At 43.4% G+C, this 22,778-nt stretch overlaps 1 protein-coding gene across 2 annotated transcripts; it reads right to left on the bottom strand.

Annotated features, from left to right (window-relative positions):
- Positions 1–1,121: 1,121 nt before the first annotated feature.
- Positions 1,122–21,747, bottom strand: LCP1 (lymphocyte cytosolic protein 1; the record flags this gene model as incomplete). 2 transcript variants are annotated; one of them, XM_079546901.1, is made up of 16 exons in its annotated part: positions 1,122–1,254; positions 6,964–7,088; positions 7,884–8,007; positions 8,954–9,087; positions 9,936–10,050; positions 10,310–10,388; positions 11,671–11,866; positions 12,356–12,451; positions 12,790–12,816; positions 14,268–14,410; positions 16,024–16,189; positions 17,754–17,835; positions 18,259–18,391; positions 19,010–19,139; positions 19,943–20,094; positions 21,681–21,747. In XM_079546901.1, 16 exons carry the CDS (start codon positions 21,745–21,747, stop codon positions 1,122–1,124), a joined length of 1,902 nt encoding a protein of 633 aa, XP_079403027.1. The 2 variants fall into 2 exon arrangements, with proteins under 2 accessions (XP_079403027.1, XP_079403028.1); XM_079546902.1 differs by lacking the exon at positions 12,790–12,816.
- Positions 21,748–22,778: the final 1,031 nt, after the last annotated feature.

Raw genomic sequence — 22,778 nt, 5'->3', positions numbered from 1 at the left:
GCCAAGGAAGAGATTCAGTGCAAACACCCGCTGGCCATCCATGGACAGGGTGAGGTCCTCAGCTGGGGCAATCCGCAAGAGCCCTGGGAGCTGCTCAGCTGAGGATCCTGGCCTGGGTTCAGGGAAGCACTGAAATGTGTTTTGTTTGTAAGCACACATTTAAATGCTCTTCTGAATCAGGGCCACAGCCCTTTGAGTGCAAGTCTGTACAGTTCACTGTTTAATTTTTATTCAGTACATAAATATATCATTCCATGTCCCTTTGGTTAACTTCTTACCTCTGGTTTGTTATTGCTACTAACTGAGCACACCCCCTTAGTTTGCTTACCACGCTTTTCATTTCTATCATGCTTTGCAATCTGCTTAAGTTTTAAGTGTATTATGGCATGAAAATGAATTATCCTTTGGGGAGCATTCCCTGCAGAGGTTCCAGAGCTCAGCTGCTCTTGGAGGACCGGGGTACAGTATGGTGCTGTGAGCAGTAATGTAGTCTGTGAGTAACGCCAGTGATGGCAGAGGCAGAGCTTGCAGGGAAAGATACTGCACAGATCACATACCAGCAGAAGACAGCAGACCCATACGCTTTTCTCTTTCCATCAGCATTTCTTAAGAGGATTCTACCATTCCAAAAATATAGTCACTAATATCTGCGTTGGTTAAGGAAACCCATTTTGCAACCTCTGGTGCAAACTGAAGGAAGTATGGCGGAAGCACTGCCAGAAGCACGAAGACATTTTCAGGCAAAAGCAGCATACAACATTTCATCACCCTAAAAGCCCTCTGCATGTCCACAGACAAAGACCTCCAGGTGACCTCTGCCAGACAATCCTGGTATCCATTACTTGGAGGTTATGTATGTATGCCTTCTGGAAAACTTATTCAGGAATATGAAATGGTTATATCTAGCAAAGTGGAAAGTAAGGCAAAGAAATGAAGCATATATTTCTGTTTGAAATAAAACATTTTCTGGATACATGACTTTCATATGATCTGGCACCATGTATAATATTCATGCCTTATGAGCATGAGCATCCTGCATGTTTCCTTGATACAGAGAAGAGCATCCAGTTTGAGGGAATCAAAAGGGTGAATACCAGGCATCAGTGCAAGTCTTTTGTGCTTTAAACTTTCTTCATTCCTTTCCCCATAAGGCAAGCAAACACCGTCATAACCATTTTGGGTTTTACTTCAACCAAGTCTTCTGGAAGGGCATAGACTCTTGCTCCGATTTTTCTTGCCATGGAGATGGCATATCTGCATTGCAAATGGAGGAAGAAAAACACACAAAGAAATGTATCAGTGCAGTAGCATTAATATTCCCTTTGTTATAAATTTTTTTCATGATCAATACTAGAATAGGTTGGGAACTTTCTTAGTGGTTGACCAAAATTAAACTGTTCTATAGAAACATGAGAGCCCTGGTCATAAAGCAATAAATATCTTGTAAAAGACAGAGCATGGGCACCTGATCAAACTGTAGGTGTCCCTGTTCATTGCAGGGGAGTTGGACTAGATGGCCTTTAACGGTCCATTACAGCTCAAATCATTCCATGATTTCTATGATTCTAATGTTCTTTCATGATTAGAGCACTGACTACCTGCAGTGCAGGTTAAACTTGTCTGAAACACATTTAGTCTCCAATTAGGCTCCAAATAGTTCTGAAAGATTATCCTGACAACACTGGTCTTGCTCCTTTCCTTATCACTTTTCAATTTTTGTACATGAACATGTACATGAACATGTCAAAGGCCTTGCTCAGGTCCAGGAAAATGACATCGGTCGCCTTCCCTTCGTCCACCAATGCCGTCACTCCATCATAGGCCACAAGATTAGTTAGGCATGACCTTCCTTTGGTGAAGCCGTGCTGGCTGTCTCGGATCACACGCTCATTCTTTATGTGATCGAGCATGTTGTCCAGGAGGATCTGTTCCATGATCTTCCCAGGCACGGAGGTGAGACTCACCGGCCTGTAGTTCCCCGGGTTCTTCCTGCTCCCCTTCTTGTATATGGGAGTGACGTGACCCTTCCTCCAGTCGTCCGGGACCTCACCTGACAGCCACGACTTCTCAAATATGATGGAGAGCGGCTCAGCAACCACCTCAGCCAGCTCCTTCAGGACCCTGGGATGCATGCCATCCGGCCCCATAGACTTATATTCATTCAGTCTAAGGAGGTCACTGTCGGACTTGCTCTGCCCTTACAGTGGGGAGGGATTTACCTCCTTGGTCCCCACATAGAGGTTTGGGGATGCAGGGCTCAGGGACGTGAAAAAGACTAGAATCCTGGCCACCAGTGAAGACCGAGGTGAAGAACTCATTCAGCACCTCAGCTTTCTCTTCATCTGTTGAAGCCAGTTCTCCTTTTAAATTTACCAAAGCAGGTACACCCGTTTTGGCCTGTCTCTTCTGGCCAATGTACCTGTAGAAGGTTTTCTTATTGTTTTTCACGTCCCTTGCCAAGTTCAGTTCTGCCTGCGCCTTGGCTTCCCTGATCCCACGTCTGCAAGTCCGGACAGCATCCCTGTACTCTTCCCAGGTGACACAGCCTTGTTTCCAGAGCTTGTACACCCCTTTCTTCGCCCTCAGTTCTCTCAGCAGGTCCTTGCTGAGCCATGCCGGTTTCCTACCTCGCCTGCCCACTTTCTTATTCAGAGGAATGGAGACCTCTTGTGCTTCCAGGAGGGCATCCTTGAAGAGCAGCCAGCTCTCCTCAACATCCTTGTCTTTGAGGGCAGCGCGCCAGGGGATCTTGGCCAGCAATCCATTGAGTAGCTTGAAGTCTGCTCTTCTAAAGTTCAGTGTCCTGATCCTGCTCTTTGCCAGGCCCACATCGCTTGAGATCACAAACTCAACCAAGGCGTGGTCGCTGGAGCCCAGGCAGCCTCCAACCTTGACACCTTTGATGATCTCCTCAGCGTTGGTGAGCAGCAGGTCCAGCAACGCTTCACCTCTGGTCGGTCTGTCCAATACCTGAACCAGAAAGCTATCGTCAATGGATTCCAAGAGCCTTCTGGAGCTCTTGCAGCTCGCCGTGTGGTTTTCCCAGCAGATGTCCGGATGGTTGAAGTCCCCCACCAGGACAAGAGCCCGTGAGCTAGACATCTCATGCATCTGGAGCAAGAAAGCCTCGTCAACAGCCTCCCCTTGATCAGGTGGTCTGTAGTATACCCCTAACACCAGCTGACCTATATTAGTCCCATCTCTAATCCTAACCCATAGGCTCTCAACCTGTTCCTGACTGTTTCTCGTAGGGAGCTCCTCACAGTTTATCCAATCTCTGACATAGAGAGCAACTCCCCCACCCCTCCTACCTCGCCTATCCCTCCTAAAGAGTCTATAGCCGTCGATGGCAGTATCCCAATTGTGGGAGTCATCCCACCATGTTTCTGTGATAGCAACAAGGTCATAACTTTCCAAGTGCATCACAGTTTCCAGTTCCTCCTGCTTGTTACTCAGGCTGCGTGCATTGGTATAAAGGCACTTCAGCCAGGCTATCCGTCTCGCCACCTTTATAAGGGATCTAGGATCCCCTGGAACAGCAGCATCCCCAGCATCCCCCTGCCCTACTCCTTCCCTATGCACTCTGCCGTCATTGCCCATGGAGTTTGGTACAAGCCCTCGAATGACCCGTTCACCCCCAGTAGCCCTTATTTTGTCCCCTTCCCCCTTCGTTCCTAGTTTAAAGACCTGTCAATGAGTCCCGCTAATTCTTCAGCTAAGATCCTCTTACCCCTCAGGGACAGGCTGCATGCATCAGCAGCCATCATGCCAGGTGCAGTGTAAATTGCCCCATGGTCAAAAAAGCCGAAATTCTTGCGTCTGCACCGGCTCTTAAGCCATCTATTTAAGAGTTGGGTATTTTGGATCCTCCCTGTACCTTTCCCTGACACCACGGGCATAGAAGAAAAGACCACCTGCACCCCAGCACCTTCAAGTATTCGCCCCATTCCCCTGAAGTCTTTCTTGATAGACCTCAGGCTTTCCTTATCAACTTCCTCGCTGCCAGCCTGAATTATTAAAAGTGGGTAATAATCTGAAGGCCGAATCAACCCAGGAATTTTCTTTGAAATGTCTCTGACCCGTGCCCCAGGAAGGCAGCACACCTCTCTGCGGGTAGGGTCAGGCCGGCATATAGGGCCTTCCGTTCCTTGCAGAAGGGAGTCACCTATGACAATCACCCTTCTGTCCTTACGGGTAGAAGCAGTCTTGAGGCTTGTGGGCGACCGCTTCGCCTGAGGCAACCTCACGGGTGAACCTGTCTCCGCCCTCTCACTCGTCCCCCCCTCAAATTCCAGGGCCTCAAACCTGTTACGCAGAGGCACCTGGGGAGCCGGGGATGGACGGGATGGGGGATGCCCCCTCCGCCGAGCAGGTACCCGTTTCCACTCCTCCTCCCTTCTCAAATTGCTGTTAGGGGGAAGAGAGGACAGGGGGCTCGCTGAAACGCTGTCAGCTGGCTGGTTCCACTTTACCAGGTGTTTGTAAGGTGGCAGGGGCTGACGTGCTCCGTGAGGAGCCTCGTCTGTGTGCCGAGAACCTGAGGTTGAGAGGGACTGACACCACCAGTAAATCTCCCTCTCACACTCTTTTATAGTCCTCAGCCTCTCCATTTCCTCCTTCAGGCTAATCACAAGGCTAAGCAAGTCATTCAATTGCTCACACCTTATACAAGTGCTGCCTCCTTCATGTGGCGTTGCAAATGCCAGGCTGTGGCACTCCACACAGCCAGTGACCTGCACACTAGCATCTCGTGATGGTATCTCTGTCTGAGTTGCCACACACTTCATACTGTTGTTCTCCCCTCTATGCACGCACCAGACCTCAGTCTGGCTCTGGACCGTCTTCTTGGCTACTGTCTTTCTGCTGCGTGTGCTCGGGACCTCTGCATGGGTCTTCACAGTTTTTGTGCTTGAAGCCTTCTGCCAGGGTGCACCCATGGCAACCAGCAGGCTCACTAACTCAACAAGAAAGTCCTAAAGGGGTGCAAGTGATCAGCCCTGCCCTGCTGCCCCCTACCCTCACACTGTTGCCGGGTTCGCTAAGTGCCCTGGCACTTACCACCAATAGCAGTAACAAGATTCCTTGCAGGAGAGTGCAGACAGGGGTAGCTTACAAAAGCACCACGTTAAGACAGCCTGGGAGACAGCTGTACTACCTCCTCTGCTGTGCCTCAGGTGGGCAGCGACAGTCGCTGCCATCTCGAGGGCTTTTTGTAGCAGCGATCAAGGGCTGCTTCCGGTTTGCGCCCGTTTAAATCTCCCGCCGATGCCTTGGCAACGCCCACTCTGCGTCAGCTGCTCTCGCGAGAGTAGCCCGACTGAGAGCGGCGTCCGCACGGTTGCCGCGAGAATCCTCGATGAGGAAAGTAATTAAAATCCCCCTGTACCTCGCTAAAAGTCACAGCGGTTCTGCCAGAGACAGCTTCGAGCCGCGGACCTCGGCGATCAAGGGCTGCTTCCGGTTTGCTTTGGAAAGGGTCCAGAGGAGGGCGACTAAGATGATCAGGGGGCTGGAGCACCTCCCCTATGAGGACAGGCTGAGGGAGTTGGGCTTGTTCAGCCTGGAGAAGAGAAGGCTGCGGGGTGACCTCATTGCAGCCTATCAATACCTGAAGGGAACCTACACCCAGGAGGGGAGTAAACTCTTCAAAAGGGCTGACAATAGCAGGACTAGGGGAAATGGATCCAAGTTGAAGGAGGGAAGATTTAGGTTGGATGTTAGGGGGAAGTTCTTTACGAGGAGAGTGGTTAGGCCCTGGAACGGGCTGCCCAAGGAGGTTGTGGATGCCCCGTCCTTGGATGTGTTCAAGGCCAGGTTGGACGGGGTCCTGGGCAACCTGATCTAAATGTGTATGCTTGGTGGCCCTGCTAGGCAGGGGGGTTGGAACTACATGATCCCTGAGGTCCCTTCCAACCCGGGTGATTCTGTGATTCTGTGAACAAATTCACAAGGAGGGAAAGCACAAAGCTGATGCAGGTGGACGTCTGTGTTGTTGGAAATCAGTGTTCAGGGACTTCTGCTTGAGTTCTACTCAAAATTTGTGATCTGACCTTTCCATCCCCTGTTCAGAGCACGCATTGCAGGACTACTGTCTGATCTCTTGTGGGTATGTATCTTTTCTCTATAAGAAAAATGCTAGAAAAATCCCAGGTTCTTTCCACTGCAGAGCACATTCATCTGTGGAATCACCTCACAAATGCAGAGAAACACTCATGAGGGAAAGAAAGGTAGGAAAAAAGTCAGAGGAAAACATGAGCTGAAGGATGAAAAAAATGGAGTACAGGAGGATCACAGAGAGGATGGCAAGGAAAGAAAGGAACAGATGATAGGAAAAAGGAGGGTAAAAGAACAGTGGAAAAAGTCTTTAAAATAAATATTTGCAGCTGTGATTGCCTTGCAGTCATCCTTTTCTCTTTTGTAGCTGCCACAAAGTAAAGGAGTAGCTAAACTGATAAGAGACTGGGAGGTGATCAGGTAACTCTGAAAGGACAGGAGATGATGCTCTCAGGAATGGCTTCCTGCTAGGAAATCATTTGCACTCCAAAAAGACAGCTTTTGAGGCATGAATCCTGTCTCCCCTTTCTGCCTTAATCATGTGCCTGTGCCACCTGTATTTGACTAACAAAGTATCATGACATCTAATTACTGGTTTTCCTGGCTTACAATTGTTGGCCTTATTCCCTATCTCCAAAAGAGTTTTAAATTTAATAAGCCAAAATAGGAGCTTGGGAAGCCAAGTGATTTTGATCTCATGAAGTGAGCAATAAAGCAGGAATTGTGACATTATACACTTCATTTCCAGTGATAGCCTATTTTAGTGCCTATCTTCTGGCCTTTGTGCTTTTAACTCTGGAGGTTCTCAGCTGAGGATGTGCCAGATGAGAAGCACAGCAGAGCTGTTTCAAAGACAATCAGGCAAGCCTGAGCACAGAGTTAGCTGGAGTTGTGTCATTTGGAACCTACTTAGCATTATTTAGCTTCTCCTCATCGTTAAGATCCTCTGTTTTCAGGAGGTCATATTTGATTGATCCTGGTTGAATGGCATCAATGAGGTCAAGGACTGGCATGCTGGTGCTGATTTTGCCATCCTGCATGGATGAAAAACACAATTAGATGCAAGAACAGGAAGACATATCTCTCACAAAGCCAGAGTCCAGGCTCCAGAGCAAAAGCAGCTCATTTACCAGTGAGATCTTTATGAAGTGCTGCTCAGCATGATTTTTCATCTAAGGCAGACTCAGAAACCTTTCATGGATTTTTTTTTGTCTGAATGGGTGAGACAGTATTAAATCACAGACAGTGTTCTGAGTTTGCTGGGTGGAAACTTCAGTGATGCAAATCTGCTGATAGGGAGTGACAGGGGACTTCAGTTGGTGCAAACTAATAATTTACATCCCTTGCATGTTTCCCAGCTTGTGATACTATATTAGGGAAATTGGAAGCTCCTTGGAATTGGAGTTAATTCGTGCACCTTGCAAAATAGGGCCCTGAATGGTACTACCAGATTGTTAGTATACTGCTCTTTTTAATACTATCACTTCTAACTGTTGCTGTTTAATAGTAACACAGTAGTTTTTGTCAGCTATCATCCCTACTCCATACTTTGATTTCACGTGTCAAAATGGCATTCGAAGTGCTTTCTGTTATGTTTATATCATCTTTTTACTACCTTTTCATAATAAAGGCCATTGATTAAAATCTACAGATCTGAAAATGCCTTTAAAAGGGAATGAAAAATTATCTTTTGCACTGTACTCAATTATATGACAATGTATTGTGTGAGTATATGCATACATATGCCTCTATTCACACCACGTGTATAACACACACAAACACACTGCATAGCAGAGTCCTGAGCACAAACTTCTAACAATAATCTGTACCTTGAAACTGGAGATGGTTGAATCCTTGCCGGCTGCAGTCAGTGTTTCATTGACCCAGTTGACAATGATTTCATCGTTCACCTTCTCTCCACCACCAATATCTTCCAGGATACTCAAAGTGTACCTTAAGAGGAAAGCCAGAATATCCGCTTTTGTTCAATGTCTACCATAACCTCAAACCCAAACAGATCAAATGCACGAACCCAATATACCTCTTAGACCCAATATCTCCCCACTTCTCACACATTCAGAGAGTATATATATTATAACATGTTAATTCATCTAATGGTTCTCATTCACCCCCAATTCCCTAGTCATTGCTTTCGGAGTGTCAAAAGATTTTGATTCTCAAAATGCCTAAGAGGTCCCTCTCCTGGGATCTCAGTGCAAATGACTCACTCTCTCTTATTGTTTTAAAAAATAATCACTGACTTTGTAGGCAGAAGATAATTGTTCTCTTCTAAAACTGATGTCCCGCATAAACACAGATATGAAACACTCCCCTATATAAGAGCATACACCCTGGAAAGACATCCCAAACTGATGGCAAGTAATCACCTCCTCCCTGTATTAATCACCTGATAAACTCACAAATTGCAGAACGTAATCTGTATTCACTTCCCAGCCACTGGGTCTCTTTACACTTTATTATGGACTCTTAAACACAGACACAAAGAAATTAAAATGTAAAGAGCTACCAGGTTGCATCTGCTCCAGGTAGCAGGTTACAGAATTTCTGCTTCAGTTCTTTGTTTCCAGTACATTTTCTCCACTCCTCAATACGGAGACATTTCATCTCGTTTTTCTCTCTTCCATACAATGAACATTCATTCATGCTATATGGATGGTGCCAATAATAATCTTCTGCATGAATTGAATGTAATGGCCTTGGCCACAAGATAATGTGCTTCATGATCACATTCCTAACTAGGTTACCCTGTCTATGCATCTATGTGCAAACAGATGAAAGAAAAAGCTGTAGCCTGTAAATCCTTCTTGTTAATAGCATCTGGAAACTACTACTACGGCAGCTGTGTGTACACTCCGAAGCTTGTATTTGCCTGCCATACCTCCTCATCAACTGCCAGATTAAGGCCAGTGTGAGTGTACGGTTTCCTTCATTCAAATCTTGTCCAGCGATGCCAACAAGGGAGAATTTGGCTTGGTTTTTTCCCAGTTCCACTGCATAGTTGCAGTTTTCGAGCTGTTAATGACAGAATCAGTTAATAAGGTTCAAAAATATGGAAAGAAAGAAGCGGCTGACAAGACAGCCACTATTACTGCACATTCTTTGGATCACTTAGCCCATATCCTCCCGGGCAAACTGGTCTATCCTTTCTGACAGATAATACAGATAATATAGATCTTATTTGACTACCAGCAGGCAGCACCATCCCAAAGATACTAAGATAAGAGTCGGCCTAGGAAGAAACGTTACACTTCATCATCAGGGCTCATAAAACACATTATCCTGGGAAATGTGAATCTGCAGCTCATAAGTACCTCCAGCAACATGGCACTGTGCTGAGACAAAGGATCAATGTCCCAGCCAATATTTCAGGTCAATTAATCACCCTGCCCTAAGTGGATGGAGGTATTCACTCAGACAGCTGGGAGAAAGCTGCGTATTTAGCAGCAGCTCTGTGATCAGCTCTTGAGGCACCTGGTCAAGAATGTTTATCATCACTGTCTTCATTTGATGTAGAGGGCAGTGGTCCGGATAGCAGCAATTAAGCTGGTGCTATATGACTCACACTGAAAATACAATGTAGTTGGTGACTGAAGTGACTAAAGTTTTCAAATATTGATACAAAAGGTGTCAAGTCTTTTTTATGTTAGCAATCCTATTCACTTGCCAGTGGAGCTAATGTGAGTCAAACACGTTTATTTTTCAGGATGAAAAATTATTCACTGAGTAGACAAAAGAAAATCATGTGATGTGGTGTTCTTGGGGCTTGAGGGCAACACGGGTGCTGGTATTGTGGCATGAAATAATGTAGACATTCTTCTAGGGTAAGGCATTGCTACTGGAGCTATTCCAGCTTTCTGTACCTTTTTCATGTTGCCACCCAGTTTAGGATATGGTGGTTTGTTCACTCTGTTCCAGTCTACTGGCACTTTGATCTTCTCATAGAGCTGGAAGATAACCAAGGCATCTGACAGATCACTGAAAACAGCAAAAAAGATAGATCACTGACCAAATAAATGAAGAAAGGTATCCAGCTGAACCATTAGTAGAGGTAAACTTAGTTTCCTAAACGTATTATTATGTGTATATACATTTATATTTATATATATGTGTATATATATATATACTTTTGGATCTTATATACATATTATTAAGGTCTACACATTTTTTTATGTTTTCTATAAACAATTTTCTGGCTGCACGTATTGTCTGAAGGAAGTGTAAGGCCTCTCCTTACCTATATAAGTGATTTACACGTGGAGTAACGCCCAGGGAGTTCATCCAGTTCCTGAACGTCCTCTCTTCCCTTGTCTCACCTAAAACAACAGATCTATCAATCAACAGGCCTTCACACCACACCACTCCAGTAAAATAAGTGTCTTGTGATGAAACCATAATTCAGAATTCACAGTTCTCTGAACCATAAACAGAGTGAGACACTGGCTGACAAGAAAAATAAGAGAGCACAGTGCATGTAATATTTCTTTGTGCCCTAGATATTACAGTATTTAGGTAGATTGGCCTTGAAATACCTTCAAGAATTCAAGAGCTCGTGGCATGAACAATTTTATTATGAGGCTTTTGAAAAACTTAAAAATAATTGAAACTATGGATTTATTCTGAGTATCTCTTTGTAAGCACAACATACACTGAATAAATGCTAGAACAAACAGCACTTCCGTTCATTCCAGCATTTAATCAAATACATGCTCAACCAGTTATTACACTGGTCCCATTGACTTCATGGACACCATGTGTTTTCTTACTTCTAAGCACATGATTAAGTACTTTGCTGATTCACAGAATGAAGCTCAGACTCTCAAAAGACTAGCAGTTTTAACTGCCACTTGAACTGTTTCAGACAGTTTTTTAATTTGCTGTAACAAACTGCACAACTGATTTACTAGACACATTGCATACAAAAACAAATAGTGGTCTGCCTTCTTCTAAAATCTTTGAATAACTGCTGTGCAGTGAGAATTAGACCACTCCCCAAAGAAGCAATTTAGATGTTTTCAGTTCAGGGTTTTGTTTTATATCTCTGTGCACCAAAGGAAAATAAAAAAACAAAAATCTTTGAATGGTACCAAAAAGGGAAAAATACACTTCCTGTTGCCTTCTTTAATGATGGCTCTAATGATGACACCTCAGAAACTTAGTATTAGAAGTTGAAAGCTTTTATTCAGCAGCATCTTTAAGGGGGTTTAGAACGTGAGAGCTGAGAAAGGCATTTTCAAGTGATTATTCTCCAAGAAGCACCACCTGCCTCAGAGCCAAAGTACTACAAGGGACGAGGCTGTTGAGACTCCTGATCCAGAGCACAGGGCTAACAGAAGGATGTGAAGCTCAGCAAATGATATACACATTGATGGTCCTGACCCCAGCCCAGAGAGGGTAGGTGTTCAGTTTATGTAAAACCATATTCTTAAATTATGTCCTGATTAAAGGAATGCCAGATCAACTATAATTTTGTGCTCAGAAGCATGCTCAACAGTCCAGGGAGGTTCAGACATTTTCATCTTTAACATATCATGAACTCGGAGCTGAAGATCCTGCCGATAGATGGCCAGAAGCATTCTTCATGTGCATTTTCCTTACCTTCAATAGAGCTCCAGTCGATGTCCTGGTTCTCTGGCTTATGCAGGGCAGGGTACTTGTTGAACAAGTTGGCAATGAATGCCAAGTTCAGCTTTGGGTTCCCCCGGACAACGTCAGTGGCTGTGACGAACTGCCGGCAGCCCAGCCGCTCTGCCTGCTGCAGCATGCACTCAGCACGCTGCACGTCGTCCTTCTCCTGCACCAGCCAAAAATGGAGCCACATCAGCATGACCCCACAGCCCAGCACAGCCCAGTACACCAAAGCTTCAGATGGGCTTTACCTATAATCTAGCCATCTTGCTATGTTTGTTTTAGTTACACAACACATAAAAGCGGATGGGTTGGATAAATTCCCAAAGAAATGCATATATTACTTGCTACATGTTAGTTTATCAAGGACTGTTGGATGGGGCTTTGAGCAACCTGCCCTGGCAAGAGGTGTCCCTGCCCATGGCAGTAGTGTTGGACTAGCTGATCTTTAAGATCCTTTCCAACCCAAACTGTTCCCTGGCTCTCTGAATATTTAATGAAAAGCAAAACACATCATTTATTTATACAGATTCTGAAACATACAATCATGTTGCTACACTGAGTTTTCTTGTTTTGTTATCTTGGTGCAACTTTGTGTTGATCAGCAATGCAAGTAAAAGACAGAAAATATTGAACAAATCTCATCTCATCTCACCCTTAATCCTGACATGTCAATAGTAATAGCTGGAATGCCTTCTTCATCTCCCTTGGGGGCAACTTGGTTCAGCAAATGGTAATAAGCTCTTGAGTCCTGTAACAGACAGGGAAATTAAAGGGAGAAAAATTACATCTAAAGCCCAGGTTTTGCGTGCCAGCGCTCTCTCAAACAATGTGCACACATGCTTCATTTTTATTACATCAATCATTGGACTACATAATTAAATTACTAAAGCTAGAAGCACTTAACAATCCCCATTTTATGCTGTGTTTGCCAGATCCACTTCTTCCCTAAGCCAATATGTATACACTACCAAAAGCTAAAAGCATGAGGCAAAAATGCTGTGTTGCACTTATAAAAAGGACAGCAACAACAGAGATGTAAGGATTGACTCAGTAGGAACATCAAACTAGAGATAAGAAAATGTATACCTTTATAATGCTGTAGAAGTCAGGCTGCTGAGCATTTAATAAAAGGAAATGCAGAAGGAGAAAGCAGAGATTTAAAGCAGATTTCAAAGAAACGTTGGAACAGTTATAGAAGAGAAAGCATAACTTTCTAGGACAAAAGTTGAAAACAACAATATCAGCATTTCTTTCAGGCAAAAGGGCAGGGATAAGACAAGAAGTTCACATTTTGTGCAAAAGTTGTATGGAACATATTAATCTAATCTCTAAAATAAGTCAAAGAAGAACTGAAAACAAAACTGCATGTTAGTGTAGAGGGACTTGACTGTTTAATCAAACAAATATTCTTTAAAAATGTAGATTACTTCATTTTTTAAATTTTAATGCTTATGATATATGGCAGATACCATTTATTAAATATTTTTCTATCCCCAGAAATTCTTTATACCCACTGTATTTGGAAGGTGGGCATTTATGCCAGAATTGAGGTGGAGGGACACTTTTAGCATCATAGAATCATAGAATCATAGAATGGCCTGGGTTGAAAAGGACCACAATGCTCATCCAGTTTCAACCTCCTGCTATGTGCAGGGTCGCCAACCAGCAGACCAGGCTGCCCAGAGCCACATCCAGCCTGGCCTTGAATGCCTCCAGGGATGGGGCATCCACAGCCTCCTTGGGCAACCTGTTCCAGTGCATCACCACCCTCTGAGTGAAAAACTTCCTCCTAATATCTAACCTAAACCTCCCCTGACTCAGTTTAAGACCATTCCCCCTTGTCCTATCACTGTCCACCCTTGTAAACAGTGTTCTCCCTCCTGTTTCTACACAAGTACTGGAAGGCCACAATGAGGTCTCCCCAGAGCCTTCTCTTCTCCAAGCTAAACAAGCCCAGTTCCCTCAACCTTTCCTCATAGGAGAGATGCTCCAACCCTCTCATCATCTCAGTGGTCCTCCTCTGGACCTGCTCTAAGAGCTCCACGTCCTTCCTGTACTGGGGACCCCAGGCCTGTAGAGACTGAACTCTTGGCCTTCAAGAGGCAAATATGTACCTTATTTTCCAACTGTAAACGTAGCGTAAAAATCCTTTGAGTAGGCAGGCTATGGAAACATGGAAAAGACTCCATGCTCTTCCTTCTCTACAGATATTCTGAGATAAACTTCACGCAACTGAACCAAAAATCTGTTACAATAGAAAATTATGTTGTGTCACTCCCAAACTCTCCTATTACCTTCTCTGATGCTTTTTTCTGTGTCCTTAGTCATGCTAAGTGACTCTTCCTATGTTGAACTGAAGGAAATATCAAATGGAGGAATTGGAAGATCTCCATCCTCTTCCCCCACACCCAGTTATATGTCTGGCTAGGATAGCCTGGGTAGCTTTCCAAACCAAAGTCTAGAGGAACTTAGGGACATTTTGTGAGCACACGATTCTTCTTTGGACAACATGGTTTTGGGCATGGAGTGGCTGTTCTGATGCTGTTGGTCACAGTTCTTCATACCTTAATGTCTGAGCTGAAGTTGTTGACCTTGTTGCATCCCGCATTCTCCAGGTGATAGTTTGCCCACCTCAGCAGCAGCTCCTCTGGAGACAACCTCATTAGATCTTCTAGGCTCTCTCCTTCTCTCAGAAGAGCAATCAAGGCTAAGTATGTACAAAAGAAAAAAACAGTAAATGCTGCATTATTTGCTTGTTCACAGAATACCTTAAAATAACAACAACAACAACAACAACAACAACAACAACAATAATAATAATAATAATAATAATAATAATAAAAACAACAGCAGGATGATAGGCAACAGGCAAAAGCTGCAAGGAAAATTCTGATTAGATATGAGGAAAAATAATTTGCTACATAACGAGACCAACACTGGGGCAGGTTCCTCAGAGAGAGAAGTCATCTGGAAGAGGGATTCTCGTGGTGTTGATCATGGATTGATTTTGGGATTAATATCTGATTTTTTTTTTTTTCTTGGCACACATAGTGTGCAATGTGCAAAAAAAAAAAAAAATGATGATGACATTCACTAGGTGGCATAGCACAGTGCACAATGAGGAAATCAGACAGGAAGAATGGGATGGTACTCAGTAACAAAAATGGAGTGAAATTCAATAGTTCCGTGTTGAAAGACACACACTAGGAAATTAATATGAATACCTGCTATTAGCTAGAAGCTTCTTATTACCAACAGAGGATGAGAACAACCTGAGTGTATTAGATGTCTTCTGAGCTAATCTGAGCTACCACGTGACATGACCAGGGGAAAAACAAACATGATATTATCCCATCCCAGATATTTCCCATAGAAGTTGGGATGCCTTACTGCCTTCATACTAGCTGCTCACAAGAGCTCTCTGGGAATACAATGTCCACATTCAAAAAGGAGAAATTTCACCTTCAACAGTTGTGGAGGAAGGCGATCATGGAAAAAGAGAACCCAAAAATGAAATTAAAGTGATAATGGCCTGTCTACTCTGACAAATTGAAGTCTGAGATGAGAAATAAAGGAAAATATACCATCATGGGAAGAGAACCACTAAGCCCAGTAAAGTGACCAGCTTCAACATTACTGCTCCACAACAAAGGAATAGGAGCTGGGAATTCTAGAAATCGATCCCTCTGGCTATGAGAGGGTTAGAAGGTACAAGAGGTGAAGCAAAGAAGGTGAAATCTGCGTGGTAACAGGAGGACAGTAGTGCCACTATAGGCTGAGCGAGCTATCAAACACAGCATCAAGAAAAGATGCTGTGTGGACTGCATGCACAAATTGCAAGGCCTTCCACTGAAGCAAGTTAATGGGTAACTCTGGTCCTGGTCCTGCTGTAAGCTGGTGGTTGGATGACAGACCAGAGGACCTCCAGACAAAATTATTCCATGATTATATAAATCAAGTTTTCCAAAGAAAGGGAGATGTTTGGCACTGGTTTCACCAAAAGAAAAAAATGCAGTGTAGCATTTCCTTGATCCCAGGTTTAGACAGAATTAATTCTGCACTGACTAAAGTGCCAAAACACCAGGACGCTTGGATGTAACCATCATTCCCAACTCAGTGAGCATGAAATTGGCTTTGCACAAACAAACCTACACACAGCTTGGAGTTCCAGAACTTGAGGAGAGCACGGGAAATGAGAGCAGTCAAGAAGACAACAAAAACTTAAATAAAATGTTAAATTAAAGCAGTTTTTAAAATAGTTATGTTGAGAAGGCTGTTTAGAGATGATAACAGAGCACTGAAACTAAGAGCCACACATACCTTCATTCCTGCTGATTTCAATGTCAGCAAAGAGACCAATTTTGATGACTTGCCATAAAAGACCCAAAACCAGGTAAGGTTTGCCTTCTTTTAAGTCTTCAGCTCCTATGTTAACAACATGGCACCCAATGGCTGAAGCAGAGTTCAGGGCCAGGTTCAGATTTTCCTAGGGAAGAAAACGTCTGAATGATGTAATAATGGAGAGCTGAGGATACAGGAGTGCAGCTTTATGGAAAAGTCCTAATATCCAAGATACAAATAAATTGCTAGTTGGGAAAGTATACAAAAAGCATATGGTCATAGGAATCAGTGTGAATAAACCTGTTGTATTTTTAACCTCATGTTTCAACCATGGGCAGAACTGTTCAGGCCTTTCTGTTTGGACATTTTCTGTTTGGACATTGAGGTGTGGAATCCAGGGCTGGGAGTTTTCAGGGGAAGCAAAGGGCTCATGTAATTCACAGTGAGGGGCAGAAAGAAAAGTGATATTTCGTGAACGTTATGTTCCTTCACCATTTCCTTCCCATATAAAACAAAGGGCATAAGTAAATCTGAGCTATAAATCTGCAATATTTAAAAAGGAGGCTTGATGAGCAGGGTGAGTAAAACAGATGAAAAAGCCTGGCAAATACCATTTTTCACACAGATTTGCAATTTTCAAATGAATTTCACTGCTGCTGGCATGACAGATAGATTTGATAAGCTATAAAACACAGGGAGAGACAAAGAGTAAATTCTCATAAGCTGGAAAAATTGGAGCATTTCAAATTAATTATCTTTTCTCCACCAGACAGCTGTAAAAGGGTTAAGTTAAAGTGGAAGCTGTATTGATCGAATCATGTCTACATGTGACAGGGATTGATCTGGGCTGCATCACTAAGCGATGCTGCTGACCAAAACGATTATAACTGAAAAATGTGGTATAGAGCATAAAAATCCAATTTAATGGCTTCTGAGCTTACTTGAGCCTGGCTAATGTTCCATCTAATCAGGGTAGCTGAGGGCTAAACTGGGTTAGGTTCGCATCCATTCCATATATCTATTTATATTCTGTACCCTGTTACACAGATGTCGTTCATATAAAAGTATCTCTCTATGTACTGCTGTGTGAGAAACGTAATAAACTTTAAGTAGGTGAAAATTTATTTTTTGTCCAATTTTTAAATTGTATTTGTGTGCTGATGATAGAAATAAAGAAAGGATTCAGTTTTCAAGGTGAAAAAGCACAGACTGTAAAGGACAGGTAAAGGCTCGTGTTCCATCTCATGCACATTGCAGCCCACAATACTGCCTGGACCACAGCTGATATTGGGTGAGGACATCAGACTACAACACAGCAGTTGTGAATTCAAGTCCAATGCCTGAGTAACCAGGGAGGGCGTTTTCAGCCTTCTGAGAGTTACTCCACCTCGAATTTTTCACCATATTGTCTATCTAGCTGCTCTTGTTTTCAAATGGCTTCTACCACAAAGTTATCCCAAGCTTTGACCAGGTAAACATTTATACACTGGTTTAAGTGCAAATACAACATTTGTTTAGTCCAATTACTCAAACGCTTAAGAAGAAACAGAAATATAATTCTCCTTGGCCATGTGAATCTGAGCATCTCAGTTTGCCACAGACAACTTTGGCTGATTGTGCTGGGCAGAATGAAGTCCAGCCTTTGCTCTAAGCATTTATGTTGGAGCATCCTATGCGGAAAAGCAAGGGGTCCTGTTACATTTTTGTACCTGTATGGTGAAGGGTGTGAGTTTCTTCTTGTTGATTGTTCTCTCATCAATGGTATCTGGGACTGAAAAGTTGATCATCTTACTGGAAATACAAGAAAATACAACAAGAGATACACTAGTAACAACTCATGCAGATAGAGTTTTTGTCACTACGCTACAGGAGAAGTCAAAGAGCTGGAGGGTTACTAAACATAGTCATTCTCTGCCTTTTGCATGTGCACTCATACACACTTGAGCAATTGTTTTGAGTCACGTTCTAGAAACATGGGGTAAGAATGCCATAATGTGAAGTTGTACAAGAAGTTTATTTTGCGGAAATTCCCGTGAAAGCACTCAGTATCTTATGTTACTTCATATGAAACCCCAAAGTCCTTGAACAAAAGTAGAAAGAAGTAACTACTGGGGGCAAATTGCACTGACTTCTCCTTGGAAAGGTCTGGAGGCAAAGAAAAATTCTCATAAGCATGAAAGAAGTGTAACCTTTTTAAAGAGAATTATTGTTTACCAAAGTACTATGCCATCACCGACTGCCTGGAAGAGATCATCCGTTTCTGGGTTCATTGGGACCACGTGTTTACAGTCAGGGTCCTTTTCCAGGGCTTTGTTAATCCAGTTGACAAAGGCATACTTTTCTTCCTCTGTGGACACAACATCAAACCCATCCGTTTACCATGCAACAAATTTACCATCATTTTACTTACAAATGTGCATGGGGAGAAAGACTCTACTAAATCTGAGCGTGACCATAAAACAAACCCCTACGGGAAGAGGGCTCTGAGGAGACAGGCAAAAGTATGAGTTTGTGAAGCTCAAGGAAAGATGAGGAAGGATGCATGGAGTGACCGACCACAGCTGCTGCAAGGGAGCAGAACTTAGTCTTGCCACAAAGGGAATTGGGGGGAGCATTTATTCTGTACAAATGACTAACTCAGCTGAGTGAACCAGACAGCTGTGTAACTGCCCATCCCTAACTTAATCAGAGAATGCAAATATATGTCTTCCTGAGTTAGGCAGACCAGCATGGGGGTGTATAAATGGCTCAGCCAACCATAGAGCAGAAAATCTGAAAAATGGACAAAATGAGATGACAAGTGCAATGGGCTTCAGCTCATTCAAATCCCCATACTCCTTCACACTCAGTGGCCCTGGTGAGGTCTTGCCGATGCTAGCAGAAAGGTCAGGAACCGTTTGGTTTCAGATTTACAGAAGGAGACGTTTACTCCTGGTTGTTACCAGCACAGGACCCCTGTACTTACCTGAGTAAGAGTGCTGTGTGCCAGCACTGGACTGCTCCGACGTCCCACCGATAGCACAGATGCCCTCCTTTTTGTTGATTTGTTTTCGGAATGATTTAGCAACATCGTCGCTCTTCAGGTTTTGGAAAATCTTTCAAGCACAAGAGAAAATTTTAAATTTTCAGAGAATTAAACTAAGCTAAAACCATGAGCTCCTTGGCCATGAGATGTGTCTCCTCTTCTTTACATGTGGAGAAGCACAGCTTGTGTGTTATTTAGCGGGTGTGGGAGAAAGTCTGTGTACCTGCTCTGATACTTTCAAAGCCATGAGCAAAGATCAGCTCAGTAACAGAAACATCTATGGCGTGAAACCATGGAGCTGAAGTCAGCAGGAGGAGCACTTTTGAAAGTTTCAGTTTGAGAAAAAGGCAAGCAAAAATCTGTTTCTCCACCCCAACGGAAATCCCACTATTTTAGCATTTTGTCCCAGTTTAGGACAGAGAAAAAACAATTTATTGAAATATCTTACAGACAGCTAGCCATAGCATTATCTTTCCACAACTTAAAACCAAAAAGATTAATCCTGCTGCGTTAACCAAACCAAAAGATACTATCAGTTCAATATGCAGCTGCACTCATTTAATTTGTCCCAGTTAACTGCAGGATTTCTAGTTCAGTTACATCTTCCTCTCATCTTTTCCTCTGGGGAACACCTCAGCAAAATGATGTGCTCATAGCTCTCCTGTGCCCTAGGGACCACCATTATCTGAGCATCACGGATAATTAGAACATTCTGGGGAAAAACAAACATTTACCCAGGGAAAAGGCTCTCTCTGTGGAAATGATATTCTCTGCTGATGCAATGTATTAAAAATTCCCAACTATCTTTTAGAAGTTGGTATGCTTTTATTTTTCATGTTCTGTATTTATTCTTTGAAATAACATCCCACTTACTGTAATAAATTCATCAAAACTGATCCTGCCATCCTCTGTGGTTGTCAAATTCTGAACGAGCTCTCTGGCCTTATAACCTGGGAGAGGGAGGTTGGCTGCCTTCAACACATCTGTTAAATCATTGGCGTCGATGAAGCCATTCCCACTGACATCTGAAAAGATTAAAATGAACATTTAAGATTCTCCATCAGTTGAATGAAATTTTTTGCACATGAAGGCTGCTGTTTTTATTTCACCTGAGGAAGTATATGTTACATATAGAGATCTGTTATTCAGAAGTCCATTATTTTCAATCACTGCAGTGGCACTTACATCCCCCAAGAAATTACAATCACCATTTAACAAACAAAAATGGAAAGACTAGCCTGCCTAGAGTACAGTGAAGAAAATCGATCTGATGCAATACTGAGTCCGTCCCTGGAGATGTTCAGTAAATGTTTAGATGTTGTACTAAGGGACCTGATTTAAGGGGAAAATACTGGTGATAGGTGAATGGTTGTACTGGATGATCTTGGAGGTCTTCTACAGCCTTGGTGATTCTGTGATTCTAATGTCATCAGAAGTCATGAGATTAGAGGCATGGAAACGGTCATGCTTAAAATAAAAAGCTTCATGTTCCTCTGGAACATGACACAGACAGTCCTGCTGAGTCTGCTGCAAGGTCCAGGGGAAGATTTTAGGAGTAATATGGGTTAAATAGCCCTTTCTTCCCCACCAGGTTGTGAAAATCTCCACAAATAAGAAGATAAACTGATTCTATTCCACGGAGAGTTTCTGTTATAAAGTAATATTTATATATAGTATTTCAATAGTATTGCACATATACATTCTAAATTGTTACTTTTTTTTTGCATTCACTTTTTTTAGATCTGTGAGTTCTGCAAACTCTTTCCCCAGAGCAGAGCCTGAGGTGACTTCAAAGAAACGAGTGTGAGTTTCCTGCGTGGTGAGCTGCAACCAGCCACCACTTGCTGCATGCTGCAAAGAGGGATGAGCTCAGATTAATATAGGTTGCAGAAGGCATCTGATTTATCTCTGGTCAAGAAAAGGGTCTGGATTTGGAGAAAGAAACATCAGGAAGTGTAATGAGTGCATCATTCCTGCCTTTACTTTGGGTATGCAGGGCATACCCCAGTGTTTCAGGCTCCCAGCCTGGTCTGCTGTGTGGTCAGAAATGAAAGCATCACTACCTGAAGCAGGAAGGACAACTGGTCAGCACACAGCCCAGCGAGGCTGATGGATCTGATGGTAAAAGTAAGCAAGCAGTGAGAAATACAAGGGCCTCTTCTTAGAATTTGGACAGGCAAATCCGCATGTCTTCAAGGGAAAGAAAGCAGAGGGGACCTTTGAACCTTGCAAAGGAAACACACAGTCGAAAAGTAACCAGGGTTTAAAAGGCCACAGGAAAGGGATTACAAATTATGTAGCCATTTGCACATTTGTCCCCTCCAGGCCATTCCTCCCCAGAAGTGGTGCTCAATTTGCATTTAAATAAAAATCTATTCCCTTCCCAATCATTCCCCTGGAGTGAGCAGCATTCTTAAGAATTTCTGTTCAGGTTTCCAAGCTGTATCACAAAATCTGCTGCTCTGCCTGCAGCATGCTGCATGGCGTGCTTTGGTTTCGCTGGCAGCTCTGCAGGACTCTCTGCGGTTTGTGACACAGCAAATGTGCACTGCTGGAAGCTCATTTCACCACAGCCAGTTGGCTGTTCACACCCACGGCCTCTTGCACTCACCCACTTTGCTGAAAGCCTCGCGGAGCTCCGCCATCTCCTCCTCCGAGAAGTGCGCTGTGGACGCCATGCTTCGTCTCTTGAAAGTGCAGGTCTGCAAGAGGAAAGCACACATGCTCATGGGGTGCTTCCTTGGGCTTGTAAGCATCATGAAAAAGAGGGATTTTCATTATGGAAAAATCTTATTTTTGTTTTTTTTCTTTGAGTTAGAAGCGTGGATCGGAATTCTCAGTGCAGTTGAAAACCAGTTCCTCCCTGCATCCTAAAACTGAGCAATGGATTAAAGCCTTGAGTATCTGAGATATAAATCCATGCCACTGCTTTTGTTTGGCCAAGGCTTACTCAAAATCCCAACGGCTTTCTTATATCCACCTTGCTGGAATTCAACCCTACCCCTAACTTTTCTTTATCATGGAGAAAAGAGAACAAAGTTACGCTTTTTCTTGCAGTTCTCCCTTTGAAAACATGATTTGCCATAACTTGTGTGCTCTCCTGGCCAGCTCCTTGAGCTCTGGGGTGCAGCTGACCATCGCTCTGGCTGTGGGGAGAATTTAGGGATTTGCCCACTGCGGTGTCCAAGGCTGACAATGCTTTAAGAAACACATGGCTGGAAGAAATTGTCATGTCTTTCCCTGCCTCAAAGCCAGGAGGAAGGATGAGACTGGACTTATTGGGGTTATTAAAAATGGTGCCTGGAAATTCAGAGTTTGCTTCTGTTTGTCACAATATTCACCACACTGCCAGAAGATGCACACTTTCCCTACCCTGCTGCTTTTTACTGCACCTACCATCCCTCACATCACAGAGGAAACCTTCCAGGAGACAGGCAATCTATTATGCTGTGTTTGTGAGAGACACCTCCAGTGTCCTATGTCTCTTTAAGTATTAATTAACCAAGCAACTATTTAAATAGAATACACAGAAACATGAGCTGATCTTGAAAATGAGTGGCTGCCATTGCAGTGTTTAAATTAAAAAAATATATCTATCAGAAAAGAAATTTAAAAATACCACATTGAAGGACTGAAAACAGCAACGCATTCTGGCTGCTAGGATTCCAAATTTTATAGAAAGATTTTCATGGAAGAATAAAAAAGTGAC

The sequence above is a fragment of the Tetrao urogallus genome (assembly GCF_951394365.1).
Source record: "Tetrao urogallus genome assembly, chromosome: 1".
NCBI classification, from domain to species: Eukaryota; Metazoa; Chordata; class Aves; order Galliformes; family Phasianidae; genus Tetrao; species Tetrao urogallus.
The sequence above is the reverse complement of the archived record's forward strand: the minus strand, read 5'-3'. Positions and strand labels throughout refer to the sequence as shown.